Here is a 22,045-nt window from a genome sequence, read left to right as displayed (position 1 = left end):
GGCGGAGCTGAGGCCGGAAAAGAGTGGGCGGGAGCGCCGGGGGAACATGGCAGCAGCCGCGGCTACCAGAGCCGCTGCTGCTCCTACAGTGATTTTACTGATCACTGTGTTCCGGAGCCGCAGCGGGAGCGTGTCTCGCTAGCGGCCCGGAAACATAGCAGCGGCGGCGGCTACCAGAGCCACCGCTGCTCCTACACAGTGATCACCTAGTGATCACTGTAGTGCCGGAGCCGCAGCGGGAGCGTTTCCTGCTGGCGGCCCGGATACAGAGCAGCGGCGGCGGCTACCAGAGCCGCTGCTCCTACACAGTGATCACCTAGTGATCACTGTAGTGCCGGCGATGCAACGGGAGCGTCTCCCGCTGGCGGCCCAGATACATAGCAGCGGCGGCGGCTACCAGAGCCGCCGCTACTGCTGTTTGCTGAAGGGGGTGGAGATGGCTGCCTGATCACTGCTGGCCACAGTGATCGGGTCACAGCAGCAGCACTGCTGCTTCTATGGGAGGGGGGCTGCCGACGGTGCCCGATCACTGTGGCCAGCAGTGATCGGGACACGCTAGAGAGGCAGCCACGCTTGCAGAGGGACCAGAAGTTCCCTCTGATGTAGATGGCTGCGGGAAGATTAGCTTCCCACAGCCGCCTAGTGGGCATTTCTGACTGGTCGTATCATATACGACCATGTCAGGGAAAGCCCAGCCTGGTGCGGTCGTATCTGATACGACCGTGCCAGGCAAGTGGTTAAGAGCATTTAAGTACACCAAATACTTTCAGCAGGCCTACTCGTTGGTATCTATAGTGATCCCCAATGTCAGTGCATCTTTTGGGGGGTGGCAGGCGGATTTCCCCAAATCTGACAGCACTTATCGCCAGGTCCGAATTCGCCTGGTCCCGTTTTCGCCGATTTCTAATTGAATTCGAGCGCGATACTTTTTCACATGGAAAACCAGCAATGTCGGCGAAAAGTACGGCATGCGAAAAAGTTCAGGACTTTTCGCACCTAATTGAATATGCCCCAATAAAGTGCAGAGTGATAAGCGACCAACCAATCAGCTCTCAACTGTCATGTTACAGGCTGTGTTTGAAAAATGACAGTTGGGAGCTGATTGGTCGCTTATCACTCTGCACTTTATCACTTTGCAGAGCTTCATACATCTGCCCCATTGGGAGCGCTGAAGAATAGCTGGGCGCTATAGTATAGTATATATAAGTTAATAAATAAGGAAACATCTCCTCCTAGCCCTCAGTTGCCTATCCTACAGTCTCTAGTCTCTTTCTGACTCTGTGTGATGATGAGTGAGCTGCTTTCTTTGTCGTCTTCCTATCCTTCTGACAGTCAGGTATGGGCAGTGGGCAGTGGGCAGTGGTTACTGGCAGCAACAGCTCCCTCCGGCCAGTGTTCCCAGAAGCATAGGGTCCCGACTCCACCACACTGAGTGAGTCTCTGCCCAGGCCCCTCCCCATTCCCGGCCTGTGCGTGCCTCAGTTGGAGCTGATGTGCGAGCTGACGTCACGCTGCGTCTACTGTCGGCGGCGGATTTCCCGTCGTACCTTGTGTCAATTTGGAAGCCTACGATCGGTTCCCGGTGTCAGCGGGGAGTGCGTTGAAGATGGCGGCTCCGGTAATAAATTTTGCAGGAGCAGCAGAGAAACACAATAGGTGACAGTAGAGGATGGGAGACGGTAGCAACGCACCAAGCAGTGACACAGGCAGCGGGACACATACACACACCAGGGAGGAGAAAGATGGAGGACAGTCACAAAGCGGCGAGATGGAGCCCAAACACCGGGACTCTGCGGGAATTTGAGGCGGGGAAGTGACGAGGGGAGATGAGTAGAGGATGGCAGCATACCCCGGGGCACAGGGGCACCAGGTGACATGAGGATACCACAGAGGACAGTACGATGGGCAGAGGCTGAAGGAGGAGGAGGGGGCGGCACGTACTGGGCTGGGGGAGTCACTGGGCACCACCGCCGGTGTAATAATGGGGAAGGAGGGGTATAATAGCAAATAGAGGCGAGAGGACAATAGTCACTGATGTCAGTATGGACCAGCTGTGTGTAACATATTGTACATACCGCTGGGCAGAAGGAACAGTTTAGTACAGGCAGAATGGGCACTTGGTATAATATGCGTCTGTCCTTGTCCTGCATTGTCTTGTACTGTAAGTCACTGGGCACCTATTTATCTACTTTGCAAGGTGCTGCGGAACACTTGTGGTACCATATAAATAAATGATAATACAATAAAATGGCATGATGTGCAGTGATTATCATTGCTTCTATAATCTAACCGCAGTGGGGCACTAATAGGGGGTGGCATGGTAATACAATGGAATGGGGCAACACAGTGGGAATGATTAAGTGCAGTGGTTTAATTACAGTGATATTTGAGAGAGTGCATTATGAAATAGGAAACGGTCATCAATTCCTCGGAAAGCAGAATTGGAGGTGGCAACAAGAGCTTAGAAAAGAAAAAAATGGCTTTCCTGAGAGTAGCCACACAGTACAGCACTGATTCATTACTGGCATTTCATGTGTGTTATGTATGATCATGGCAGGGCTATAGATTTGGCTTTTATTGAACTAGGTACTTTTTTATATTTACTATAGTATTTTAATGGGCTTATGTCTGTTAAATGAAGATTCAGGATTTATTTGACAACTGCTTCAGGTAAAGATAAAGCCAAATACTACATATCTTCAATTTAAGTACCACTACATCTGAAATACTACTTGATTTATATTTAAGGGAATTCACATGTTTATATATAAATGTTCTCATACATTACAGAACTTTAGTTTGGCATTGTACAGAGGCAGCACAATGTATTGTGAATAACTGTGTAATTCGGGACCGCCTCTGCTGTGGTGCACACATCCAATTCCTCTGCCTAATCTGGTCCATTTAAAAAGTAAAGAATTTGTGCTCCTAAAGTACTTGTGAGAAGCACTGCTACTCAAATTGTTGAGGGATGTATTGACACGTGGAGTGTGAAGAGATAATATAAATCTAAAGTACACATTGGTGGGCAAAATATACTTGTTATATTGTCTATAACAAAGTAGAAGTAGTTAAAATGAGAATTGCTATTAGATATTTTGTAATAACATGCTTTTAGCCCATTTAAACACTTAGATTTTTGTAATAAAATAAACAATCTTTTGTAGTTTTATTGTTATGAGATAACAAAGCAATGTAAAGACAAAGCAACATGAGGCATGTTACCATAAAAGTTTTATTGGTTACTGTTATGTTAAAATATTGTGATCACAGAAATCTTAAAGTGTGGCTTAAAATGTCCATACATGTGGGATAGTTATGGAAACCTGTCCAGGGAAAGGAGTTATCTTGAGTATAACTTTTTTTTTTTTTTTTTTTTTAAACCTTGTTTAGAAAATGTAAACTTGTGATTAATAACTACTGTAATTTTTTTCTAGGTTTCACAAATGTCCCTAATTATTTTAGTATTTCCTGCAAGTGGACTTGTCAGCATGGAAGACATGCATGATTTTTTTTATATTTAATGTAGTGTACCCAGTATACCAGAACTGCAAAGTAGTATTCCAAATTGGCTGGGCTTGGCTGCATCCTGCTCTATTCTGAGCTGCACCTTCACCGTTCATCATGAATTCCCAGTCCTGAAATCCAGCTAATGCTATCTGTACATTAGTGTACAATTACTTGCCTGTTGAGGAAATCCCATTTTATAATGCAAACAAAATTCCATGGTAAGAAATGCATCCCTCTTCTATTGGGCCAGCTTGATGCTTTGTTGTGCCATGTAAATAGCATGATGCTTCATAGAAGTACAAAGACAAGTATTCATCTCTCTGCCTTCGCCTCAGAGATTAGATTTGGATTAATCTGATAATATTCGCCAGTAAGTCGTCATTTGTTTTGTTCTGTGCAGATGATGCCTTTACTTATGGGTAAAGGTAATAGTGCCAGTTAGTGATATCATTTTTTTTAGGTGTTTCCCGACAACTCTTATTTATTGTACTATTTATATATGTGACTAAAATTAATATATTAGCTGTATTTTATCCTGACATTACATTATATGCCTTCTGGTTATAACTGTGTAAATAAAAAGCTCATCAAAGATTCAATGAGCTATTCAATTCAGCGTGCTGTTAGGTCGGAGAATGCCCGTTCTCCCGCCCCTCGTGCCTTAAACATGGTGTTTAGTCGCGAGAACGGGCATTACTCCGACTAAACTGCCCGGCACGATGCTGTTTCCTCCGCACTAAGGGCAGAAAACAGCATCGCACCTGTACTTTTGTCGTATTTCTGCTCGGCACCCCTGGAGGGGTGCGAGAAGAAATGCTTAACAGCGCGCTGAATTGAATAGCTCCAGGAGCTTCCTCTTGGCGCTATTTAATTCCAGTTCAATTGATCGAGCCCAGTGGCTACTTCACATAAAATGACAAAAATTTTTTAATTTGAATGATATTTTCCATGCTCTGGGTGATTTGCATAGTGATGAAAAGAAATGGTATCCGGATAGAAGATCAACAATGTAAAGGTCGACAGGTTGAAAGTATCGACACATTTTCTATGGTTTTTAAAATTTTTTAGGGTTAGGCACTTGGGGGTGGGTTAGGGTTAGACTGCCGGAGGGGACGGTTAGGGTTAGTTTAGGCTCTTGGGGGAGGGCTAGGGTTAGGTGTCAAGGGGAGGGTTAGGTTTTTAGGCACTAGGGGGAGGGTTAGAATTGGGGTTAAATTGACACAAAAATGGTCAATACTTTTTTTGTAAACTTGAACTGGGTTCTTTTCCTGTCAACCATCTAGTGTCGACCTATTGACTTTCGACCTTTACATTGTCAATTTTTCATACCACACCCAAAAGCAATGTGTGTAGCCGCAGGATCTCAGAGACCCAAGGGGTACATAGAACAGAGAATGGATACTAGCTCAGACAAAGACACATGTTGGAACAGTCTCTCCTCTATCTGCTGACTTTGGCTCTCACTATGGGCATGTTATCTGTATTTGGCGTATGTTTGTTGTTTTTTTAATGAATACAAATGTTCCTTCTGTTTTAGTGCTGACTGTACCTAGTAGCTAAATGAATAAGTAAGCTGAGCACCATGTTTTCTGAAATCTGAGGACTCCAACATTAAATCGGTTCTGTTGTGGAGAATTCAGTTTTACCTGGTGACAGGTATTCATTTCAGAACCAAAAATGGCAAGTAGCAGTGGAGGTGAGAGTTGTAAGCCGAGCTCGAACAGCTGGTGCAAGCCACAAGAAAAGCTTCCCGTTCATGTAAGTGTAATAATGGAGAACCTTTATGCATGCCTTATTTGAGAAGTAACAGAATGGCCTTGTCATTGTCCTTTGCAGGCTTTGCTGTAGGATTTCCAGTTTGCAAATTTTTTTTCGGATTTGTGTAGTGTTAATCTACGTATAGCTTTAAACATTATGTACTTATAACTGCATTTTAAGGTAATATATCACCCAATGGAAGCTGTATTATTTATATTCTTTCCTTATTAGTAATTATCAATATTCCAAGTTACAAAGGGTTCTAGAAAAAAGAAAAGGGGAGAACAAAGGCAGTGATATACAAGCTGTTCACAATATGCAATATTCCAAAGCACATGTTATCTCTATACATAGTTTAAAGAATACCTTTATAACAAGATGTTAAGGCCATTCCCATAAAGGTCTCCTTTTTTTGTTTGCTACTAGCTGTATTGTATCCCCAAATAAATACAGGAACATGTAACTAAAAGCTCTCATCAACTAAATAATTGTTCTAGCAGAACCATTTCATTTAAGCAAAGAAGACCAAGGTGGTGTATTCACAACTCACAGATTCTAGTTCATTATATCTGTGCACTTTTACCTCAGTGACGACCAAACTGGGAATGCCATAATTGTGCAATTGCTGCTGTGGTAATCAATGTGTCCCATCACCTAATGATTACACACAGCCATATCACATGAGCTCACATGAAAGAGGGACAATTGTGGGCTAGGGGTAAGGGATACTCATGTGACCTATTTAAGCGGTGAAAAAACCCTCCATCCACTAGAACCTAATAGCTGGGTAATCCCAGATAGCATGATATATATCCATCACCTGGCCACAGTTCCTCCCAACAATATTTAGATAAAGAAGTCCAAAGTCTATGTAAGAGAATAAAAAACATTTCTGCATGACTAATGCAGTGTGACATTTTTAAACAAGTGAAAAAAATCTTGCCCCAGTCCTCATCTCTGAACGTTAGTGATAAGTCAGAATCCCATTTCAGCTGAGCTGAAAGCTTTCTGGGTTTTTGGTCCGCCATGAGTTACCACCAGGTATGCTAGATTTGTGATTACAACAAGATCATTTTGCTAAAATGTATTTCGGAATAGCTGTTGGATTATGTTATGGGGGGCATAGGTCCTGTAGCCAGTGGTATATTTGTGTATTCTAATAATCCAGTTGGAAGGAGTCTTGGGAGTGTGAAAAAGGCAGGAGGGTTCCTTCAGAAGAAATATTCTATGAAGTGACTGCGCCCTCATCCCGCCAAGTAGTTAATTGTAAGTTCCAATTTAGTCTAGCTATACCTAGAAGAGATGTTGAGAGAAGGCAAATGTACATCTTTTGAGTTACAAACCAATTTGTACCAAACTCTCTCAGTTGCAAAACTGCTCTCAAAGTGGTTAGAGAATGTAATGCAACAGCCTCAGGGAGTAATAGCAAATCTACCAATGAATGTGAGTATGTCAAGCCTGTGTCTATAAAGATCATTAATTATATTCTAAAGAAAACCTTGCTTATGACCCCTTGTTATGCAACTTACCTTTACTTGATCCATCGTTCATTAAGTATATTATGACTTGTGAATTGTGCCTCCTATTAACACTGGCTGTAAAGCAACATATTCTGTATTTGGTGGGTTCAAGGCTTCAGTGTGTCTCTACCATAGCACATTTGCCATAGTGATAATTGATTACTGTGTGGTTGCATGAGATTATGTTCACCTTGTTTTTACTTGTGTTCTCCAAATGATGTTTGACCAAAAATATGTTAACAGCTATTGTTGTACACAAAGTACATGTTCTAATGAATGACCCTGCCTTTATGTATAATAATGAAACATATTGCAACTAATGTCTTCTCTAGGTTGAGGATGCCTTATCCTATCTGGATCAGGTGAAAATTCGTTTTGGCAGTGATCCAGCTACATATAATGGTTTTTTGGAGATTATGAAGGAGTTTAAATCTCAGAGGTAAGCAAGATTGCAGATATTTGTTATGCATACAATTACTGGTCAATGGTTTTTCAAAGGTTATCTCGTGATTGCTCTCTATATCAATGTTTTCTTCCTTCATTTTTACATCTGCTCTCTGTAGCTGTCTCACTTTTCTTTCCTTCTCAGGGGCTTCTTATGTTCTTACTGCCCATCCTTCTTCTTGCTAGCTCTTCAAACTTTCCTGTTATTGATCCATTGCTCCCTGTCTCTTTACTGCTGGCTCCTCATTCCTCTCCTGTTTCCAGTCTGTCCAATTCTAGGTTTTCCTCTACTTTTTTTCATCCTTCTCTTTCTGTTCTGTCACCTTCATGTAGCTGACTGTGCTGAAGTAATGCTAGTTACCATCCTGGTGCTTTGCATGGATCTGTCAGTTGAAAATTCAAGCTTGTTTGTCATTGGCTTACTTGGCGGAGTGGCTGGAGGCTTGTCCTATACGCCTGACGCAGGAAAGGGTTCCAGCATGACTGGCCCTGATAACCACACTGATTTTGTCTGCTCTTCACCAATTTCAGGTTTAATAGTTTTAACATTTACTACCACTCTCTATAATTGTACGAATACATTTTTTTTTATATTTTTACATATTTTGTTCTTTTAATCATACATATCCTCCATATATAATTCACCGCCTCTTTCTTAGAGAAACTTTATTATAAAATTTTGCTACTATCTTCTTGTTCAAGCTGCTTCACAATGCAGCTGCTGCTTTTTCCGTGTACAAGTATGCAGCCAGAACCTTCATGACCAGGATACAAAGCTGAGCTCTTTCTAGCAGCTAATTTACAAAGAGGATCTATTACTAGTATACAGAAGCCGATTACAGGCATGTGACTACCTATGTATTTAAATAAGTTAGTGTACAGACAACTCTCTTTTAGGGGACAGATAGGAAATTTTCCATTACAGTAAATATACATTTATATGTAACTGGTCACAAATATAGTAATCAGGACCATGATATTGTGACTAGAATAGATACCGGAGCCATAATCAGGGGACAAATATAGAGTATTGAGCCATACTCTGTTGGCAGTTCTAGATAATGGAGCCAGAGTCTGGCGACGAATAGGACAGGCTCTGTTTTCTGGGAATGATCATGGGAGAAATTACATTGTTATAAATATACAAAACTAAACCAAAATCTAATGACAAGCATGTAAACCTGTTGACATCTATAATGACATATATAATACCTGAGCCATAATGTGACCATCCTAGAAAGCTTATAGTGCTAATTTTCTATTGATCTCAAGCTGCTAGGACATTATTTTTTGGTTTATAACAAAATCCACCATGTTCACTTTCTTGCAGTATTGACACTCCCGGTGTTATCCGCCGTGTTTCCCAGTTATTCCATGAGCATCCGGATTTGATGCTGGGTTTTAATGCTTTTTTACCACTTGGCTATAAAATTGAGCTTCCAAAAAATGGCAAACTGGTGGTACAGACATCATTGGCCAGTCCGGTAAGTGCATAAAATATGTTTCTGGGTATTTCTATTCCCCCCTCTAATATTGCAGACAAGATAGATGGTGAGATTGTCTTGGCCTGTATCTCACTAGGTATCTTCTGATGCAACCACCAGCAACTTACCTAGCACTCGTGTAGTAGTTCCTCCTGTGCCTGAAAATTCACTTACTGAAACAGCCCAGGAACCTCGGCCACATGATAAGGAGAAGACCCAGGCTCAACCAGAATCTGATTCTCTAGAGTTTCACAATGCCATCAGTTATGTCAATAAAATCAAAACCCGGTTCCTCGATCGACCTGAGATCTATCGGTCGTTTTTGGAAATTCTCCATACTTACCAGGTAATTTATTAGCATATTCATAAATTAACATTTTATCATGTGGGGATATATACTGATGGCTTTCCATTCATTCAGTTTGTGACAATCAAACACATCTTAGTCTTTGTAGTTATTTCTAATGCCATGTCCTATTCATGGAAAAGCTGTATTTTAATTTATAGCAAGTCTGGTCATTGTACAGGTTATCAATGAGCCATGGAAGTGGTACACCTGATAAGGTCAAAAGTAAATTTCCCAAAATCTCGCATGCAAGCAGTGCTTTCTAGATATAGTGGCTTGCTTCTCAAAGTTGTATCTAGATTCCCTGTACCAGTACTTGTGAGTAACAAAAAGATATATATTAGTAAACGACGAGGATTTTTGTACTGGCATGGTAAAGGCACAAAGAATACAGTACCATCTGTTATGTATATTTTTTTTATATTAGCCACCATGTGATTGATAAGTGTAATTTATATGTGATAATTTCTCTTTTCTGTTAGAAGGACCAACTAAATCCAAAAGGCCGCCCGTTTCGTGGTATGTCGGAAGAGGAGGTGTTCACAGAAGTGGCCAATCTTTTCCGTGGACAGGAGGATTTGCTTTCTGAATTTGGCCAGTTCCTTCCAGAGGCAAAGAGATCACTGGTATGGGAGTTAAATATGTGATTTTTCAGACCTGTGCGATTTGGAATCCCCTTTATGTTCCTGAATAGAAATAATGCTTTCTTTAGATGCTTTTGACTGTTGTGTAGTATGGCTAGATATTTTCCAGAACTGGTATGTATAGTCTTTTGAAATGACAGACAAAGCCAGAATGTAGCAGTAACAATGTGCCCTGCTTCCTTCATAGTTCACTGGAAATGGAGCATGTGACCTTAGTAGTGCCAGAAAACTTGAGTACCAGCGGAACCTGGAACAAAACCGAAAACGGTCAAGATCTCTCTTGTTACGCCCTATGTCTTGTCCTTCCAAGGTACTGTGCTTAGATTATTTCATTATAATCCGTAATAGCATGATGGTAGCTTTCCACATCTGAAAACTCTCCTCGTCTCTTATACATGTTTTACACAGAAAAAGATGAAGATGCGAAAGTCCAAGGACCAGTCAGTGGCAAGTGTGGGAAAGTATGGTACACTGCAGGAATTCTCCTTCTTCAATAAGGCAAGTTAAACACCGCATTTATATGTAAAGAAAAGTGTAATTAAACGTCCAAATTCAGTTAAGCTGTTTGTGTTGGACTTTCCATTCTGCCAGGATATTGAATATGGTTCTTCTGTCCCACGATTTGATAAGGTTGTGTGTGTTTCACTTATGTGTTGATGTTGTGTAGTTTGTTCCTCTAGTTGTGCTGAGGCTTGTATACAAAACATGTCTACTACTTTTATCTCTGTCTGATTTCTTTTTTTTTTTTTTATATATATAACAATATTTTTTTATTGAGACAAATTTCAAATATTTCTTAACCTCCACCACACCATCCAGTAAAATGTATGTTTCATGGTTTATGCATGGGAACTTGCCAAAAGCATATTCTTGTGCCACCTTGTATCCTCAACCAACTATGCCATGCCCCACAAGTACTTCAGGCAGTATGCTCTATAGTTCTGTGTAAAGGTTTGCACAGTGATAGTCATAAAAGCATTATAGGTGCATCTACCACTACTCTCACTATAGTCCTTTTAAAAAAAATAAAAAAATTGATATATATAAAATCAAAAATCTTCTCGCTGATTGTGTGGAAATATACTTGCATATACATTTTGGAGAGGTTGTTGATCTTATAAGGGACAAAAGTATGTTATGCAAATAGGCATGCGTTATATTGGAGTGGACGAGATGAGCGGATTGAGATGAAACTTTGGGGTCTATTTACTAAGCCTTGGATGGAGAGATACCTTATCTCCGTTCACTTTATCTCCACCCAAGTCTTAGTAAATAGACCCCATTGTGACAAGTTTCAGTTGTGAAGAGAAAAGGGAACAGTAGGCATCCCTGCCTGGTACCATTGTTTTGTGTGGGATGTAGTGAAGTATCAAATGCCATGCAGTATCTTGGTATCTTCAGAAAGGTATAAAGATCAGGTAAGGAGATTAGAATTATCTGGCATAGACATAAGCTAGGTACACACTGAACAGATCTATCTGCAGATCGAGTGATCTGCAGATGATGATGGTCGTTCAGTGTGTATGAATCAACATCAGTTTCTGGCCGCGGGTCCCGCTGACTAGGGGGCGGGTCCCCCTCTCCGTGGCCACTGCTGCCGACCGCCCGTACACACTGCCCGATGGACAGATATATCTGCCATCAGCTGTGCAGCCGACCCGATGCGATTTGTTTGTGAACAACATTGTTCACAGACATATCGCTGGTACACACTGGCCAACGGGCATCCAGTATATTGGCCGACCAGTTGATCGGCCAATATATTTGTCAGTGTGTACCCAGCTTTAAAAAAATGCACATTGGATATCTAACATACGCCCACAATATTCCAGAAAATGCATTCTTTGGTATGCCCAAATTCACCTTAATCAATCCGATTTAGATGTAACAAATGTGCTACGTAAGATTCTGTGTGCTTTTTCCATGTATCTGTGTAACTGTTTTGTGACCTCAAATTATGTTATGCTCTCTTCTATGTATTATTGTTTGCTCCTGTCCCTTTCTGTTTTGTACACTCTCCTCCATAAAATACAATAAACACTTATGTACATTGCTGTGCAAAAGTTTTAGGCAGGTGTGCTGCAATGTAATAATGCTATCAAAAATAGAAGTGTTAATAGTTTATTTTTATCAGTTAACAAAATGCAAAGTGAATGAACAGAAGAAAAATTTTAATCAAATCAATATTTGATGTGACTACTCTTTACCTTCAAAACAGCATTCTTCCAGGTACACTTTTCACAAAGTCAGGGATTATAGTCAGCTGTATGATTAACCAAACAGGTGATAATCGTCATTTTCATATGTAGGTTGAAATAGTCATTAACTGTACCAGAAACACCTGTATAGGAGGCTTAAAATTGGGTGCGGAACAGCCAAACTCTGCTACAAAGGTGAGGTTGCGGAAGACCATTTCATGTCACAGGTCATACACATTGGCAACACAGTAACAAAACACAAGGTAGTTATACTGCATCAGCAAGGTCTCTCCCAGGCAGAGATTTCATATCAGACTGGGGTTTCAAGATGTGTTCAAGCTCTTTTGAAGAAGCACAAAGTAAAAGGCAACCGTTGAGGACCGTAGATACAGTGGTCGGCCAAGGAAACTTAATACATCAGATGAAAGACACATCATGCTTCCCTTCGAAATGGGAAGATGTCCATCAGTGCCATCAGCTCAGAACTGGCAGAACCCAGTGGGACCCAGTTACACCCATCTACTGTTTGGAGAAGTCTGTCTAGAAGTGGTCTTCATGGAAGAATTGCGACCAAAAAACCATTCATTCAGCGTAGAAACAAGGCCAAGCGACTCTGCTATGCACAAAAATATAGAAAATGGGGTACAGAAAAAAAATTGGCAGTTGCTCTGGACTGATGAGTAAAAATTTTAAATATTTTGCTCTAACGGAAGGCAGTTTGTTCGCCGAAGAGCTGGAGAGCGGTATAATGTGTGTCTACTGGCAACAGTGGAGGTTCCTTGCAAGTTTGGGACTGCATTTCAGCAAATTGAGTTAGGGATTTGGTCAGGATTACTGGTGTCCTCAATGCTGAGAAATACAGGAAGGTACTTATCCATCAGGAAGATGTCTGATTGGCTCCAAATATATTCTGCAACAGTATAACGATTCCAAATTTACAGCCAATGTCATTAAGAACTATCTTCAGCGTAAAGAAGTACAAGAAGTCCTGGAAGTGATGATATGGCCCCCACAGAGCCCTGATCTCAACATCGAGTCTGTCTGGGATTACATGAAGAGACAGAAGGATTTGAGCAAGCCTACATCCACAGAAGATCTGTGGTTAGTTCTCCAAGATGTTTGAAACAATCTCCCTGCTGAGTTCCTTTAAAAACTGTGCAAGTGTACCTAGAAGAATTGATGCTGTTTTGAAGGCAAAAGATGGTCACACCAAATATGATTTGATTTAGATTTCTCTTCTGCTCATTCACCGGGCATTTTGTTAATTGATAAAAATAAACTATTAACACTTCTATTTGTAAATCATTCTAACTTTGCAGCATTTTTCTTCTTCAGGGTCCATAGGGCTCCACAGGGATACAATGGGGTGTAGATTGTACTTGGAGGACTGGACAACTCTTTCCCCCGCCCCCCCATATAACCCGCCCACAGCCTGAAGGCAACTCCGTTTCATTGGTGTCTGGCAGGAGCTGGATCACCGTTAGAACAACACCAACGGCGCAGATTACTCCAGTCGCCGAGTGTCAATACACTCTGCAATGCAGACCTTGGGATCCATGGTGTCTACCTTCAAAATGGTGGAGTTTGCTCTGTTTCAATCCAGGCCCCTATAACACCTGATCCTCTCCAGGTGGAACGGGCTGCCCCATCTGCTCAGATCCCAGGGTTTAGGGAGTCAATTGGGGTTAAGGTGCGTATCCACTACAAGACTAATGAACAACTGTACAATAACGTAATCGTTCATTACACTGTGTAGTGGTTGTACCCACACTGAACGATATGTCGTTCAGTGCAGGCACCCACCCTCATCCTCGAACATGCACAACAATGTTCAGGCGATGACAGATGCCGACAACGACCACAGATGCCGACAGCGGGAGCGCGCATCGCTCAATGCATGATTAATGGACAAGGTGGATATGCGCCTTTTAGGTTTGAGTGGGGAGAGATCAGGGTTAGGCACCCCTACGGGAAAGGGTTAGGGATAGGCCCCCCCCTGGGAAGATTAGGTTTAGGGAGTGGTGAGAGGGGGTTAGGCACCCCTGGCGGGTGGTTAGGCACTAGAGGGGGAGGTTAGGCACCACTAAGGGAGGGTTAGAGTTAGCCTGTCTCCATCCAGACCTGGTCCATCTGTCTTTAACAGCTTGGCTCCTAAGGTCTAAAGGGTTTTCTAGCTCTCTGGTCCAGACCATGCTCAGAGCGCGTAGACCAACTTCTGCCAGGATTTATCACTGGGTGTGGCATACAGATTTCCAGTGGTGTGATACTAGAAACTATGACCCTTAGGTTTTTTGGGTTTCTAGAATCGTTTCCTGTCTTCAAGCTGGATTTGATCACGGACTCCGCCTAGCCTCTCTGAAAGTGCAGGTCTCTGCTCAGTCCATCTGGTTCCAGCGTAGATTTGCTCCTCTACCGGATGTTCACACCTTCCTGCAAGGTGTTCTACGTATACAACCTCCCTTTGACCCTTCTGTGGCTCAGCGGGATTTGTCAGTGGTTCTCTAAGCACTGCAGGAACCTCCATTTGAACCCCTGGATTCAGTAGATGTCAAATGGCTCACTGCGAAGACTGTTTCTTTTGGCTAGAGTATCTGCCCGTAGGAGAGAAAAGGGGCTTCCTGTGCAATTTAAGTGTGAGTAATGAATTCACATACAGTCAGGTCCATAAATATTGGGACATTGACAGAATTTTCAGATTTTGTCCTCTATTCACCACCACAATGGCTTTGAAATGAAACAAACAAGATGTGCTTTAACTGCAGACTTTCAGATTTAATTTGAGGGTAATTACATCCAAATCAGGTGAACGGTGTAGGAATTACAACGGTTTCTATATGTGCCTCCCACTTTTTAAGGGGCCAAAAGTAATGGGACAAACTAAACAATCCTAAATCTAACTTTCACTTTTTAATACTTTGTTGCAAATCCTTTGCAGGCAATTACAGCCTGAAGTCTGGAACACATAGACATCACCAGACGCTGGGTTTCATCCCTGGTGATGCTCTGCCAGGCCTCTACTGCAAATGTCTTCAGTTCCTGCTTGTTCTTGGGGCATTTTCCCTTCAGTTTTGTCTTCATCAAGTGAAATGCATGCTCAATCGGATTCAGGTCGGGGATTGACTTGGCCATTGCATAACATTCCACTTTTTAACCTTAAAAAACTCTTTGGTTGCTTTTGCAGTATGCTTCGGGTCATTCTCCAACTGCACTGTGAAGCGCTGTCCAATGAGTTCTGAAGCATTTGACTGAATTTGAGCATATAATATTGCCCAAAACACTTCAGAATTCATTCTGTTGCTTTTGTCAGCAGTCACATAATCAATAAATACAAGGGAACCAGTTCCATTGGCAGCCATACATGCCCACGCCATGACACTACCACGACCATGCTTCACTGATGAGGTGGTATGTTTTGGATCATGAACAGTTCCTTTCCTTCTCTTCTCTTCCCATCACTCTGGTACAAGTTGATCTTTGTCTCATCTGTCAATAGGATGTTGTTCCAGAACTGTAATGGCTTTTTTAGATGTTGTTTGGCAAACTCTAATCTGTTCTTTTTGTTTTTGTGGCTCACCAATGGTTTGCATCTTGTGGTGAACCCTCTATATTCACTCTTGTGAAGTCTTCTCTTGATTGTTGACTTTGACACATATACATCTACCTCCTGGAGAGTGTTCTTGATTTGGCCAACTGTTGTGAAGGGGTTTTTCTTCACCAGGGAAATAATTCTTTTGTCATCCACCACAGTTGTTTTCCGTGGTCTTCCGGGTCTTTTGGTGTTGCTGAGCTCTCCGGTGCGTTCTTTCTTTTTAAGAATGTTCCAAACAGTTGATTTGGCCACACCTAATGTTTTTGCTATCTCTCTGATGGGTTTGTTTTGATTTTTCAGCCTAATGATGGCTTGCTTCACTGATAGTGACAGCTCTTTGGATCTCATATTGAGAGTTGACAGCAACTGATTCCAAATGCAAATGTCACACCTAGAATCAACTCCAGACCTTTTACCTGCTTAATTGATAATGAAATAATGAGGGAATAGCCCACACCTGTCCATGAAATGGCTTTTGAGTTGACAGTCCCATTACTTTTGGCCCTTTAAAAAGTGGGAGGCACATATTGAAACTGTTGTAATTCCTACACCGTTCACCTGATTTGGATGTAATTACCCTCAAATTAAATCTGAAAGTCTGCAGTTAAAGCACATCTTGTTTGTTTCATTTCAAAACTATTGTGGTGGTGAATAGAGGCTATAATCTGAAAATTCTGTCAATGTCTCAATATTTATGGACCTGACTGTAGTCAATAAATTATATTCAAAGTATTGCGTTTTTATTTCAAAAAAAAAAGGGAGGGCCTATGCCAAAGCAAAACAGTAATATACAATCAATTAATAACTAGTGCTAGTAAAACACTAAAAAACAAAATACCTAGTACCGGTATACCACATATATACACACAACATATAACTGACGCAACAAATAGAAGAAACAATACAGCAATGTGCAGAAAAGCGCTAAGGAAGCGAATTACTGGCTGCACAAAAAAAAACCCTTATGTAGGGATTTAATTGAATAGAATAGTGATGAGTCAATTCTTATTGATATTCAGAAAAAGTTGCTGTGTTAAATCCAAGTCCACATCAAAGATATTCCATGTAGGGGGAAAAACACCTATTGGTGCTATGCGCTCTACCTCAGGTTCCTTCAAAAATGACAGCCTCCCAGCTTCAAATCTGGAGTATTCAAAGGGTTACCTTTCCTGATTGTTTTTTCTTGTTAAGTGGGGGGAATGACACAGATGTAGGGTCTGCCGGCAGACTCGGTGCTTCTCATTTCGACTTTTCACCCTAAGAAGGGCTACCTCAGGACAAATCTTTCCTGTCGGTCCCAATTTCTAATCTTTCATCCGGGCAGGGCTGTTCTTATAATGCGCCCTGGATTCCTTCCCAAAGTGGTTTCTCGTTTCGACCTCAATGAGGAAATTGTGGTTACAGAATTTCAATCACCAGACCTCTTGGCAGGTGAGGCCTCTTTGGATGTGGTCCATGCTCTGAAGATCTACGTGGACTGCACTAGTTCCATCAGGAATTCGGGCTCCCTCTTCGTCCTATATATATTCCACAAGAAGGGATGGCCAGCCAACAGACAGACTCTGGCCAGATGGCTTTGCATGACTATCTCACAGGCTTATACGCAGACTAGCCTTCCTGTGCCGGCTACAGTATGCTCATTCTACTCGCTCTGTGGCTCCCTCGTGGGCAGCCCGCCGTGGCACGTCTGCCGAACTACTATGCAAGGCGGACAAGTTGTCGTCTTTCCACACCTTTCTTAGGTTCTATGCCTTTGATACATTTGCCGCTCAGGATGCTTCCTTCGGACACCGGGTTCTCCTCTCAGCTCAGGAGCATCACCCGCTGCTTTGGGACATCCCCATTGTCTCCCTGTGGAGCCCTATGGACCCTGAAGAAGAAAAGGAGTGTCATGGTAAAACTTGTCCTTGTTAACTCTTTTTCTTCGAATTCCACAAAGCACCCGCCCTGACGCACCTGGCTTCTATGGGTTTCTTATCTTGGTCACTTGTTTCCTTCTCTGTGTGAGAGTGTGGTTCTTCAGTGTACCAGTCTCTTTTTTTTTTTTTTTTTCTCCCCTATCCTGCTCCTGCCTTGGGCTTGTTAACAAAATTGAGTTGCCTGCGGGCTATAGGGGGAAAGACCGGAGCATCCTAGAAAAGAGCTTTGCTGTTGATGTGCGGTCCTCCAAGTACCACCTACACCCCATTGTCTCCCTGTGGACCATATGGACTTGGAAGAAAGAGAGTTAAGTTTTACCATAACTCTCCTTTTTCCACACCTGCCTAAAACTTTTGCACAGTACTGTACATATGCAACCTTATGCTGTATGTGTATTTAAAATCAACCTTTTTTACAGTGAAAAATAAATAAATCTTGTGGTCTTGTTCCCAATCTGGACAGGTTTAATGGCAAGAATGTAAGATGTTGTGTTTTTTTTTATTTTTTTATTTTTTAGAGACATGCGAGGTCGATTTTATTCGGTTCTTATCGCCAAATTATCACAAGTTCGGCTATCTCTTATTGGCTATCCAAAACACGTGACAGCCAGATAGCCAATATGATGCCGTTTTGAGATCCAAACCTATTCAAGTAAATCTGAGTAAAACTGAACCGCCCATCTCTAGTTTTTTTTTTTTATTTGTGTACTCAGTTGATTTTCATTTCTCAGCTAACGCATTTTCTTGCGTGGTGCATTGATGCTAGAGAGGGACTACATGTGTGCCATCTATTAAGGATCCATTTAATTTTAAGGTTCGTCGCGTATTGAAGAGCCAGGAAGTTTATGAGAATTTTCTACGATGCATCGCCCTCTTCAACCAAGAACTAGTATCTGGTTCGGAGCTTTTGCAACTGGTCACACCTTTTTTGGGGTATGTTAAAAGAACACTGAGAGAATTGGCGTTTAACACTACTTTATTTATTGCAAGGGGTTTCATTTAAACTGTATTTTCAATGCATTACATTTTGCCATGTAACTTTTTCATAGCTGTTACTACAGGGCATGTGGTAAAAATTAGTATAGTACATCTCTCAACACATGAAAGTTAAATGAGAGTCTGCAACCAATGTACAGAACTTTTGTGAAAAACGGTATTTGAAGCAATTAGAGAGAAAACATACTGGCTATTGCTTTTATAAACAAATGATTATTGCCAAAGACAATATGTTGCTCAATACTATACCCTTTTGTGGGGTTTATTTCATTGAGATGAATGTATTTCTCTAAATTGACTCTTAGGCGCATATTCAGTTAGCCGAGATAAGCCATTTTCGGCGAAAAGTTTTCGCTGGTGACGTAATTTCGCCAGGCGAAAACTTATCCTGTATTCAATTCCAAAGACTTTTCGCCGGTGCGGAAAGACAATGCATTGGAATAGGCAAAAAAGATTCGCCTATGAAAGCAGGTGAAAAAAAGTGCAGTTTTGGGGAGCAAACTTGCGGGAACCCTCTTGGGACAGTCCTCAAAGGTAAACTGTGTAAAAAAAAAAAAAAAAAAAATTTGAAAATAAACTTAACATCCCAAAAAATTACTTTGAAAAAGAGGTCAAAAAGTACAAAGTTGGGGGACCAACTTAAAAATTTGCGAAATAGACTCCAGGGGGGGGGGGGGGCGGGGCAAGTATGCCCCAGGTGTTTTTAAGTTTGCAGGTGGTTGTGGCAGGTGGATTTTTAAAAAAATCTTTAAAACTTCACTTTATCAACTTTCAAATATGCTCACACCCATTTTCATGTACCCCAAATTTGCTGGGACTACTTATTTTCACCAGAAAAAAATGCTAAAACACATTCTTCACCACTTGTGCGAAGATACTAAATAGCTATTGAGAGCATTCAAATACCCCAAATATCTTCAGCAGGGCTATTCGGGGGTATCTATAGAGATCCCCAATGTTAGTGCAACTTTTGGGGGGTGTCAGGCTGATTTCCCCAAAACTGACAGTACTTTTCACCTGTTTGAGTTTCGCCGAGTCCTGTTTTCGCGTCCTTTGGAATTGAATACAAGGATAAGCGGTGATGCGTGCAAAACTTTTCCACAGGTAAAACCCGTGAGCGACTTTTCGCGGCTAATTGAATTTGCCTTTTAGAGCCATAAGTATAATGTGATTTTGGGTGTGCATGAGATCTAAAAATGAATTTAGATTTTTCCAATGATTGAATGGTTCACTGTAAAATTTGAGCTAATGTGCAGATTAGCAAATGCGCAGTGGATTTCTTATACATTGCATGACTGGTCAGTGTTTTGTTTTTATGTTTTTTAAACTTATTTTGTTAATCACAAATTAAAGGCATTAGTTAAGGGCCTGATTCAGAGTTGGGAATAGAGTGAGATATCTCTCTCAACTGTGAACCTGAACAAACCATATTGCAATGAATGGGGTGTAAATACATAATTTTTTTTTGCATGTGGGGTAAATACTGGCTGCTTTTGTATGTAGCTCACAAATACTGCACAGCTTTATTATTACTCTACAATTTAGATGTCAGTTTGGACACACTCCTCCCAAATCTAAATCTCTGCACATTTTAAAACTGCCCCACCTGCAGTGCAGCATGGTTTCACCTAGATGATCAGTTGAGAGAGATATCGCTCTATTCCCAAGTCTGAATCAGGCCCTTAGTGTAGTCCGTTTTGAATTTAAATTGTACAACTTTAACACCATAAATTTCAAGACACAAAGTATTTTCCAGAATTTAGTTCACTAAAACTGTATGACTAATCCACACATTCCAAAATGTGAGTAGATATGAATCCATTGTATTACAGGAGATTGTTAATATAAGAGGTGGTTTCTGAAGTTATTCACCTCAGGTTGCGCTCACATAGACATATGGATAAATGTAATACTGTAAAATATTTAATTAAAATTACACAATAGTGTATATATTTATAATAAACATTTATATATCAACATCTATATGGCCATTCTTGCATATCCTTCATATTATTATCAATAATAATGTGTGTGAACAATCATGGGTCCACTTATATAGATAAATATATTGGTTTCCTTAAAGAATGTTTTTATGTCCAAATCGGACAATAATGCTCTCCAGTCCCGTCAATAGTTAAAACTCCTGATTAAGAAGGGATAGTGAAATTTCCACGCAAGTTTCAGCTGTTAAATGTCCACTCCAGTGTGCCTGAAGTAATCAGTCAACACTCTCTGCAGCCAACCAAGGATGGTTTAAGGTAGCTATTTCAAAGAGGGTTATGATATAGTAATACAGTCTCTGTATATTTACCCAGCTCTCCGCTCCCTGACGTCTGTAGGGGCACTGCTGGTCTGTAAACACTACTGGTATCTTGCTTTTCCAAAGGTGTGGAATCTCTTTCTCAGTGTAATTACAGGGAGATAGATGTTTGTGTGTGCTCTCACCTCACACAGCGGGTACTCGTTCTCACTGCCTCCGCAGTCTTGGACAGGAGGCAATATTGTAGTCCGGATATGAGAGAGTATCTGGTCTCTAACGCGTTTCCCCGTCACGTGACTGCTTCTTCAAGTGGGTGGTATAATAGAATCTCTGTTGGGGCACCTTATATCACCCATCTAATTAATCTTAAGCCAATAAGATCGCTGATTCATTAAAACCGGTGTATCCTGAAGTCATTTTTTTCAGACATAAATATATTGGTTTCCTTTTAAAGAATGTTTTTATCTATATAAGTGTGGACCCTTGATTGTTCTCACACGTTATTATTGATCCAAATATGAAGGATATGCAAGAATGGCCATTTTAGATGTTAATTTATAAATGTTTATGATATGTTTACTATTGTGTAATTTTAATAAAATATTTTACAGTATTACATTTATCCTTATGTCTATGTGAGCACACCCTGAAGTGAATAACTTCAGAAATCACCTCTTATATTAACTGTTTATTGGTAAGTAGTAACATCAGAGCTATTTATTGGGTAGCGACTTTTTATAAATTTTTTACAAACAACTTTATATTTCAAATAGCGCCTGGTGTTGTATGTTTATTACAGGATATTAGAAGATCTGGTGTGTGTGTGTGTGTAAAATATATATATATATATATATATATATATATATATATATATATATTTTATGAAGTTGGAAACCATATTATTGTTTTTACTTCTTTATTTTTCAAATTTTTAAATGCCTTGTTTGTTTAGTTGCCACTGGTGACACACTACACTATCCTTGCACCTGCTTGGGTGTTAGTTTATTCGTTTTTAGATACAGTACTGACTTATTTGCTTGCATGTTAAGTCACAATACTCTTTCCAGGTTTAGATTGAGTTCTGGCTTCCCTGTTATGTCAAGATCAAGGTTGACTGGTTTAAACCAAACTGTTTTTTTTAAAAAACAAAACCTTTTTTTTATTATGCTTTTACTACTGGCAAAGCCTATTCTAAAGGAATCCACCTGGTATTATTCTTGTTTGTGGTTTACTTTTTAGTGAGCTAAACCAATACAGTAAATTCACAAAGAAATAGGGAGGGTGAACCAGATCAGAGAGGTACTAAATCTGCCTAGCATCAGCTTTGACTCCACAAATTCCTGCCCTAATAATCCAAGGACAGGAGAAAACCATAAC

The 22,045-nt window shown here is 40.9% G+C and overlaps 1 protein-coding gene across 3 annotated transcripts in view; it reads left to right on the top strand.

The window, feature by feature from the left end:
• Nucleotides 1-1,493: 1,493 nt before the first annotated feature.
• SIN3B (SIN3 transcription regulator family member B) overlaps nucleotides 1,494-22,045 on the top strand; it is a 42,074-nt gene continuing 21,522 nt past the window's right edge. Inside the window, exons 1-10 of one of the 3 annotated variants that reach the window (XM_088478481.1) lie at nucleotides 1,494-1,618; nucleotides 3,530-3,728; nucleotides 5,048-5,268; nucleotides 7,121-7,227; nucleotides 8,563-8,716; nucleotides 8,814-9,062; nucleotides 9,545-9,688; nucleotides 9,894-10,016; nucleotides 10,115-10,204; nucleotides 18,227-18,345. In XM_088478481.1, the coding sequence (XP_088334607.1) occupies nucleotides 5,188-5,268; nucleotides 7,121-7,227; nucleotides 8,563-8,716; nucleotides 8,814-9,062; nucleotides 9,545-9,688; nucleotides 9,894-10,016; nucleotides 10,115-10,204; nucleotides 18,227-18,345 (1,067 nt within the window). In that variant the 5' untranslated portion in view covers nucleotides 1,494-1,618; nucleotides 3,530-3,728; nucleotides 5,048-5,187. Of the gene's footprint in view, nucleotides 1,657-3,529; nucleotides 3,729-5,047; nucleotides 5,269-7,120; nucleotides 7,228-8,562; nucleotides 8,717-8,813; nucleotides 9,063-9,544; nucleotides 9,689-9,893; nucleotides 10,017-10,114; nucleotides 10,205-18,226; nucleotides 18,346-22,045 lie in introns of all 3 variants that reach the window. The other 2 variants (XM_088478480.1, XM_088478482.1) reach the window with 2 other exon arrangements.

The sequence above is a fragment of the Taudactylus pleione genome, unplaced genomic scaffold, assembly GCF_031769625.1.
Source record: "Taudactylus pleione unplaced genomic scaffold, aTauple2 ptg000214l, whole genome shotgun sequence".
In the NCBI taxonomy this organism is placed as follows: domain Eukaryota; kingdom Metazoa; phylum Chordata; class Amphibia; order Anura; family Myobatrachidae; genus Taudactylus; species Taudactylus pleione.
This window is presented reverse-complemented; position numbering and strand designations above follow the sequence as displayed.